At 42.0% G+C, this 9,456-nt stretch overlaps 1 protein-coding gene across 1 annotated transcript; it reads right to left on the reverse strand.

The window, feature by feature from the left end:
• Positions 1–207: 207 nt before the first annotated feature.
• rad54l (RAD54 like) lies at positions 208–9,218 on the reverse strand. Its single transcript, XM_041840242.2, has 18 exons — positions 9,051–9,218; positions 8,569–8,655; positions 8,344–8,460; positions 8,143–8,203; positions 7,870–8,005; positions 7,577–7,646; positions 7,138–7,426; positions 6,815–6,939; positions 6,365–6,515; positions 6,013–6,139; positions 5,344–5,418; positions 4,819–4,952; positions 4,174–4,284; positions 3,863–3,986; positions 3,679–3,757; positions 3,300–3,479; positions 2,904–3,067; positions 208–2,663 (listed from the first exon to the last, which is right to left on the reverse strand). Exons 1-18 carry the CDS (start codon positions 9,051–9,053, stop codon positions 2,462–2,464), a joined length of 2,235 nt encoding a protein of 744 aa, XP_041696176.2. The 5' UTR covers positions 9,054–9,218; the 3' UTR covers positions 208–2,461.
• Between the last annotated feature and the right edge of the window lie 238 nt (positions 9,219–9,456).

Genomic DNA, 9,456 nt, shown 5'->3' on the forward strand with positions numbered 1-9,456 from the left:
AAACCGCCTCGGTAAGAGGCCGATTTAGCTGTTTCGTAAATACTTTTCTTGCTATGTCCGCACCTGACACTTCTAGATAATATGAATTTGTTTTTTTGAAATAAATGCATGAATTGAAAATAGCCATTTTTTTCCCTTCTTCCTTTAGCCAAATGTGCCCGTGTTCGAGGAACTGTTCACAGGACCCTCACCAAGTATATTGAAAGAACTGGACATTAGGTAAGTATTATCAGCATTTCAATTGTATCGTAGGCTATTTTGCCATTTTGTGAAGAGGCCTAATTTGTCTTATAAGAGTTGGGCTGCATCCCCCAATGTGTGCATTAACTTGCACTCTCCTCGTCATGGATTGGTGTAAGCATTGGCAGGAGGGAGTTTCCAGTTAAATCCATGATGGAGAGTGTACAACTGAAAACTTTGAGAGAAGGGTGGCGAATCGGAATGTAGCCATTCTGAATCTTGTATTTCCTGTCTTGTGGTTGACGGCTCCAACTTTGTCCAACCTGCTGAGCTGCTGGAGTTAGGGAGGCAGTTGGAGACCCACCGTCCTCCCAAGAGATTACTCCTCACCCTGAAGAGAAACACACTGGACAGAGACCTGGAGCTGAGAGACTGGGCACACTCGGTCACCTTTGAGACCTGACCACTGAAACAACGGCTGACCACATCAGCATCATGTGAACAGGGCCTTAACTCTTGTGAATGGAGTATGGTGAAGTTGCCTCTAGGCGCTGATCTAGGGTCAGTTTTGCAGTTACCCAACTAACTGGGAGTCGGGGTGGGGAAGCTGATCCTAGATCTGTACCTAGGGGAATCTTGTGTTCATTAGGGCACACTGTAGTAAAATGTTTCGCAACGGAAATCAAATGAGCATTGCTTATAAGACAAGTCGAGACAGTGCCTCCCTGTTTCACTCCTCAGTTTACTGAAAATTGCTTCAGTTTGAAGTCAGTTGTAAACATATTTTGTTGTAAGGAACAATTTATTCCAGTTTACAACACTCAGAAGTTACTGATTTATGTAAATGGTTGCAAAGTTATCGGTAATTTACCAGTTACCAGAATCTTCAGTAATAACAATCTATTGTAACTTTGCTAATTTATACTTGAATTATATATTATAAGAAATATATATTAATTTTTGTCCATGTGTTTCTAGTACATAGACCATATTGTTCAAGACAAAATAGCCTAATTAATGAAAAAAAGCATCTACTCAACAATGCCATTATTTTCAGTTAACTCTGCAACTCTTCAAACTGACTTTTTTCACAACTGCCACAAGTTTGATTCCAAAACATTGGCAAGAAATACTGTACAATTGAAATTGATATTTCATGCTGAAACCCTCATTAAACACCAATGGTTTATATTTAGGATAATGTTTTACAACTGTCATTCTATAAAATAAAAATATAATCAATTATTTCATATTTGATGCGATAAGGCCACACAAAAGGGCCAGATTATTAGACACCTGTAAAAATTTTAAATACCCAAAAGTGCCATTAGATGTCTTGATAGATTACATAGAATCCTTGAAAGATACAGTACGTACATTCTGGTAGTTAAAACTTTAAATGTTTCCAGTAATATACCCTTCCTTTGCAACCCTAGTCAAGACTGTTGCATGCCTAATAAACCAAAAAGAACAAAAAGTGGCCTTATATTTGGCATTTCAAATTGTGAAATAATGAACTCTATCCTAATTGTTTTTGTGTAAAATAACAAATGCACCATTTCCTTTTATATCTTGTTCAGCTCACCAATGTTTAAGATTCTGTTTGTTACCCTTTTTACTCAGCATCTTTGTTATTGTTGACATTGTCATGTTTCATACAACATCTGCAGCCCTTAGATCATTTTGTGTTAATATCTTGTTTAATTGCTAACAGTTGTCTTGGTTCAATAAATCCTGACATGAAATTGTCACACTTCTTTACAAAACATGTTCACTATCAAGGGAAAAAGTATACGATTTAATAGAAACCCAATATAAGTACATTTAGACAATATACAATAACATTTACACTGTGGATAGAACCCAAAACAGACTGTAAATATAGATGTGTGGACAATTGCAGGTAGGATTGACTTTTCATAAGAAGAAAATGGTCTTCAATATGGTTATTACTTTTACACACCCTTATAAAAAGAGTATGGGGGATTGAGCCCTGAATCCATCACGATAAGTAGTAATCCCATCATAAAATAGCTGGTCTCTTTTTTTGTCCATTTTCCTAGGGTCCGTGCAATCCTGGATCCTTGGGACGTCCCTATCACGTTGAAATTTAAAGGGGTAGCGGTTTAGGGTAGGGACGTCCCAAGGACAGCACAGACTGTTTTCCTGGGCCCTCTTGTCCAGTAACGTTGCTCCTACGTGCTGGTTGGCCGTCCTTGGTTCAGGGCTAGGCCCTCTCGTCCAATACCATGACTCCTGATTGTCTCAGGCTGCCTGGCTGTCACACGACCCCTCTCTGGTCCTCGTGGGAGCGCTGGTGGAAGACAAAGGAGACGGCAGCGTCCCAGGAGGCCTGCAGTACAGGGTCTCTCAGGCCCCTCTTGTCAGAGCAGTGTTGCCACTGGGACAGGTCACAGGTACAATCAGAGTCCTCAGGAGGGGGCCGGACCTGTCGCCCATTCACACAACGCCGACAGCGGAACCTGGCAGGGGCACAGGAGACAGAATAGTTCACGTCAGAGGACAAATACAACTGTTGTGATTAAGGTAAGTCTCAAACACATAAGAGCTTTTAAATTATACTTGAACTCTTCCAAAAAGAGGGAGGATGCAACAACAACATCCAAGAATGGACCGCAACTATCTTTAAATTAGTGTCAATGGGCTCTGCCTACTGCTGCGAACTGTGTTTGTACCGGTTGTGTGTGTGTGTGTGTGTGTACCTGTCATGCGTGTCACTGATGGTCTCCTCACTGAGATGGAAGAGTTCTCGTAGCTCCCCCAGAGAGAAGTGTCTCTCCACATCCTGCTCCTCATCCACCACACAGCTGCTCAGAGCCTTCTTATGAGCCTGCCTCTGAAGGATCTTCTCCTCAATCGTCCCTGTCTGCAGGAACACACATTCACACACAGCAACTGTCAGCCATTCACGTGACTTAAAACACAATTGCAAATACCACCATCCACTATAAACCATGTTCCATACTGTTCCTGGGTGGATGAGGTGAGTCCCCCCTTCCAAGCACTTGGAAAAGCGATATAAATCCAATTAATGAATTAACGTATTTGAAAAGACCACTTTTCAGTATGATACTCTTGTCGTTCTCTGTTCTACTCACTGAAAGAAGTCTGTAGATGTAGCAGGTCTTTTTCTGTCCGTCTCTCCAGACTCGAGCCATGGCCTGCTCGTCATTGGCTGGGTTCCAGTCAGGGTCAAACATCACCAAGCGATTAGCACCAATCAGATTCAGGCCACACCCCCCAGCTTTGCTGCTCAGCATAAATATGAATTCTGGGCTCTGAGCGTGAGAGAGATGTCATGTAAATACTTATGATCACTTCCCACAGGGGGCCAGTATGAAAAAATTACAAAAAATAATAATATATGCACTCACTAACTGTAAGTCGCTCTGGATAAGAGCGTCTGCTAAATGACTAAAATGTAAAACACACAGACTCTTATAGTAAGATGCCATTTACAACATGTTCACTACTTACAGATGGGCTGTTGAACCTCTCCACTATCTTTGCCCTCTTCTTGATGGACATTGTGCCATCAAGCCGAACGTAGAGGTATCTGATCAAAAGAAGAAAGCGGTTTCTTTCCCTTCTCAAAGTTCATTTTCAAGAATAACTGAAAAAACGATGGATGTAACAGCTCCTGTGTCAGTTTCGCCCTTACCTTCGAGTTCGACAGAGCTTCTCAAAGAGGTCCAGTGTTTGTGTGTAGTTGGAGACCAACACCACTTTGTCACTAGTGGTGCTTCTGGTCATGGCCAGGATATAGTCCAGAACCAGCATTTTACCTGGAGGAAAGATCAACGTCATTATAGATCCCATATTAACAATGGGGTGTTTATAATTCATTATAAGGGGATAATACTGTACATGCTCATGACAATGCATTAAAACGGCATCGTAATGAATTATATCTGCAAGCTGTAAGTGTTACCTGTCCCTAATCATTCCTAAAACAAAATAATGTGTTCTTACCAGAGAGCTGTGGCTCCACAGCCTTGGTGGAGTATCCTGGAGGGAAGAGATCCAGGGCCCCATCGAAGCCCTCATCTCCCTCCACACACTTATCATAGAGGAGAGCTGGGTCTGTGAGGAAAAGGAGAAAATAAAAATTACATGTCACACAATATAAACAGACCAACAAACACTGACGCAAAACTAAACATCTAAGAAATGGATATCCACACACATCACCAAAAACAAGTTGTTTCAAGTCAGGGAGGACATCACCAATATTAAAATAAAACACAATACTAAAATAAAGACATTTACATTTTACATTTTTAGTCATTTAGCAGACGCTCTTATCCAGAGCATACATTATTTTTATTTTTTTTCATACTGGCCCCCTGTGGGAAACGAACCCACAACCCTGGCGTTGCAAACGCCATGCTCTACCAACTGAGCTACATCCCTGCCAGCCATTCCCTCCCCTACCCTGGACGACGCTGGGCCAATTGTGCGCCGCCCCATGGGTCTCCCGGTCGCGGCCGGCTACGACAGAGCCTGGATTCGAACCAGGATCTCTAGTGGCACAGCCTTAGACCACTGCGCCACTCGGGAGGTTGAAAGACAATTCATATAAGAAAGCACCAGTGGATTTGTTGTTTGGACACTTACGGTTACAGAGCTTCTTGAGAGAGGTGATGGATGACAGAGAGGAGACACTGATCTTGCCCTGCTGCTGCAGTGTCTGTAAGGGCTTGGCCTGCCTCAGGAACAGTTTATACAACTCTGACTGGAGGGGGGTCAGCCTGCAAAAAACATGCAAATGTTAAGCCGTGAACAGTACAGGCTTTTAAATCTATCCACTAAATGAGTGCCTTGATTACTTCTGGAAGTTTGGTTGCACAAAGGCTTTTTTGGCATTGTTCACTATCCAGCATCAACTTATTTTTATTCTATAGTATTTCAATACAAATGTTAACTTGTATATTAAAGTGTCCCTATACGCCTGTAATGACTATTCAGGTAGTATACACTTGCAATTAGTTGAACGACGGCATCATTATTTGAGTGTTATTTGTGACACTAAAACACACTTGTTAATACCATCAGAAATACCATTATCAGTGGTCAGTTGCAATCGATACACATAATACAATCTTAATATGTAAAAATACATATTAAAAACGGAAGAGTTACCTGCAACAGACGACCTGTTCGATCTTAACAGGAAGATACTTGGAGAGGATGTCTGAGGTTCTCCTGATCAAGCATCTAAAACCACCAAGGAGAGAAAAACATTAAGTATAGGGCTGTGACGATACCAGTATCACAAAAGTTTTTCCATGGCAAAAATGAAAACACGAAGCAGACTGAACTATTTGGTCCTTTAAAAACCTGCTGTATGTAAAATATTGTGTGCTATAGTTTGGAAAATAAATCAATGTGACTCTGGATGACAACATAATGATGTTTGTTTTCAACATTAGGGCGGTTTTCCTAAAGATTCATGTTTTGTTTCCTTGCCACGATACTAACGAGTATCACGAACTGGTATTGTCCCGGACCTATTAAGTAGTTATGTTATTTTTATTCTGAAAAAACTAATATTCTGAAAAAAGCAGATACGTTTTGCCTGACTAAAGCGACCGACTTGCTCGCTGTGTACGATGTGTGTCTGCGCTTCAGCCAGACAAAGATGTATTAGATAGATAGTCTGAAAATACACATCACCATAAAGATGTATTAGGCAGATAGTCTGAAAATACACATGACCATACAGATGTCCATTGTGTTGTATGTTGTGTCCAACAGTTGTATGTAACTAACTATTAAGTCTTCAGCAATGTGTGAGGCTGTGAGGTTTACCCATTGACAATGCTGATCAGCTCCTTGAGTTTCTCCTCTCCAGCCTGCCTGTCTTTGCCGCTGGCGTCTGCATCACGACCCTTCAGGATGGGGAGCTCAAAACGCTTCTTAAACTCCTGGGCTGTTCCTGAGAGGGGAAACAAAAACCACAGGAGGACAGTTTTTTATTTTTATTTGGGGGGTATACAGTTAGAAGGAAGAGAAGGGGAGATCTAACTGACCTAATTTAAAGTGTGTCTCTCCCGTCTTTTCAGAAAGCATACATATGTCAGAAATTCTGCCATTTTGAGATAAACCTTTTATAGATTTTTGTCCATTTGCCTCCATGTAGTTGTAAGTAGTGTCAGCTTACCCAGGATGCCAGCGTTGACAAAGTGCACCAGACTGAAGTATTCCAGCAGGTCGTTCTGAATGGGAGTGCCTGAGATCAGCACTCTCCTCTGGGCACTCATAGCATTCAGAGCCTGGTACGTCTGGTTGTCTGAGTTCTTCAGCCGATGACCCTACAGGGTGCACAAGGAACAAGGCGTTATGGACATAATCACGTTAAATCAAGTCTGGAAATTAACACAATGTATTACAACTTGTATATCGTCCATTTGAGGATAACATCAATCCAAAACCAAAGCAGAAGCCTAAGAACCAGGAACTGTGTTCATAAAACATCTCAAAGTAGGAGTGCTGATCTAGGATCAGTTTTGCCTTTTGAATCATAATGAATAAGTAATGAATAAGAGTGGGGACCTGATCCTAAATCAGCACCACTTTGTGAATATTGGACTAGATCTCCTCGTCACTGTACCTCATCGCAGATGACAAGTCCCACTTTGCCTTTGTGCAGAACTTCAGCATGAAGCCGGAACGTCTCGTATGAAATTATCAGGATTGGAGTAGGAACCCTCAAGCCATGCTGGGTCATGAAGTTCACTGTCAAGCACATAAACCCAGTTCAATGTTAACATTTCATGTCATTCTTATTTATTTAGCCTGAATAGTCCACTAAGTAACAATTGCCACTGTTTTCCCAGGGAGTCCTGGGAACAACCGGAGTCCTGGGAACAACCATGCAACTGCTAAAAGTATTGCCACAACAGGAATAATGCGTAATAGTCAAAACAAACCTACCTATTTTTCTGTCAATCTCCTCCTTGGATCCCCCATCGATGGCCACCGGTGTGATGCGTCCGCCCAGCCACTTTCCCACCTCGTTGTACCAGTTACGAACAAGACTGGAGGGTGAAACAACGATGGCCTTGTCTATCTCAGGCTTGGCATCAGGACTCTGGCGCAGCAGGGTCCACATGAGGGCAATACACTGCAGGGTTTTCCCCAGCCCCATCTCATCAGCCATGATGCAGCCATACGAGTCGGCGATACGTCTCCCAGTCACACAGTCCCACAGGAACTTCACTCCCTGACACAGAATACAACAAAATCTGGTTAATAGAAACAAAACTATACACAAATACAATTAAGTGTGCACTGGGCCCTGGTCAAAAGTTGTGCACTATATAAGGTGCCATTTGGGACACAGAAAGTATCAATATTTACAAAGAGACTGTACCTCTCTCTGATGGGGTCTGAGGACCTTTCCAAGTACTGGATCCACGACAACGTGTACAGGCAGCTTCTCTCTGCACACAGAGAGACATGTGAATAAAGTTCTACTACAACATGTCATTTTGTGCAAAGGTATCACCAAAGTCTGTGATCTTTATAATGATATGAGACCATAACTGTGAGCTACTGACTTCACATCAACATGTTTTTCTAATCTCTCCCTCCCCATAACTGTGAGCTACTGACTTCACATCAACATGTTTTCTAATCCCTCCCTAAATATTGGGATGAACTCACTTCTCTGATTTTATCAGCTCATGAGCGCTCAGCACTGGAGGCTCATAGAGGACCAGTGCACCGTCTTCAAATGGGTCGTGAAGAGACTTCCTCACCCCCGCACGCTTCAGTCCCAGTGCTCTTATCCCCAGAGAGCCTATAGAACAAACACAATCCCAATGTAATAGATAGATCCATTACTCAGCGTAATATAATGTACTGAGGCTGTTCCTAAAGATAAAGTCATATAGAGAAGAACTAGGGTAGCAACATTGATTTGACATATTTACTTACCTGTGTAATTGGGGATGGGGATTTTAAAAGGTTTTGAGAGAATACTTCGAATGAAGGCTTCCTGTAAAGACAAGACATTGATGAGCAAAGTACTTCAAAGGATTGGCGATTACATGTCTATAACAGCATTATATTGATTGTTTGTGTGATCACATGCCACACACTTGTCAAAGACATTTATGCCTCAAAATGACCACTCACGTGTGCATTGCTGTCCACACATGATACAGGCTGGTTGGTCAACTGTGTCAAAGGCTTTCTGAAAGGAGAGATGTAGCTTTCTCTGCATTCTTTTCCTCCTTTCCTTCTCCTTTTGGTCTGAAACAACATGTTGTGTTATCCTATCTGCTTGACGTTACAGTGAAATATAAGTAGAACATCATAGTCAAAATGGATGAGTGTCTGATCAACCCAAACATAACTTACATCTTCTTCTGTATCCCAATCCTCATCCTCGGACGAATCTCCTCCCTGCTTCCGTTTGGCAACCTGGCTTGGTGCTAGGCTTCTCCTCTGTCATGACATAATACACATTTGAAGTGGACAACTTAATGTCACAAATAATTTCCTCTCTGCTCCTCAAAATAAATGTTCCCCCACAAGCCTCATGCGTATGCATATATGGTGCACATATGGCGCACAGGCAGGATTTTTTGGTGACATGAAGTGAAGCAGAGAAGACAGAGATTTGTCAGGTGAGGAAACAGAAAACCAGTCTGTTCGCAGTAGACCCACGTTTGGATTCTCGTAGATATGGTGTCTCAAATTCCGCGGTGCATAAGGACCAACCACCAAGGCAACCGGCAGAGTAAGATGAAATGGAATTGTATTCAACATTCTGGCTATACACTGAAGCGAGCTAGCAACTGCTGCTACGACAACAAGCGTACTAGCAACGAACTACTTACCATTTTCCTCGTCAATGGGGTGGTTAGGATATGATAACTGCTGTAGATGAATGGTTAATTTGACAAAATATACATGACAGTTGCTACAACAATTGTTTAGCTAGCTAGCCAGATTCCAATGATTCTCCGAATTTGTTTACGTCTGTTAAATATCCCGCGCGCAGGTTGCGCAATCATATGGCAACCGTTAAGGCTCAAAAATGAATTCTCGTTTTGGAAATACGGTGTGGGAAAAAGCGCATAGGCTATCATTGACCACCAGGGGACCTACTGAGACAAGTTATGCAGCACTCAGTTGACAACACATTACACATGTTGTGAGATTATAATATTGAATGACAAATTGAATGACGCGGTTTTATTCAGTAGTTTTATCAGTATCAATAGTTTGTCATGATTTAAAGCA

Source organism: Coregonus clupeaformis, chromosome 20 (genome assembly GCF_020615455.1).
Source record: "Coregonus clupeaformis isolate EN_2021a chromosome 20, ASM2061545v1, whole genome shotgun sequence".
Classification (NCBI taxonomy): Eukaryota; Metazoa; Chordata; class Actinopteri; order Salmoniformes; family Salmonidae; genus Coregonus; species Coregonus clupeaformis.

Coding starts and splice junctions, on each gene's coding strand:
- rad54l (XM_041840242.2), bottom strand. Junction 7,427..7,576: donor TCAGACCCCATCAGAGAGAG/GTACAGTCTCTT, acceptor ATTCTGTGTCAG/GGAGTGAAGTTCCTGTGGGA. Junction 4,285..4,818: donor TCTCAAGAAGCTCTGTAACC/GTAAGTGTCCAA, acceptor TTTTCCTCACAG/ACCCAGCTCTCCTCTATGAT.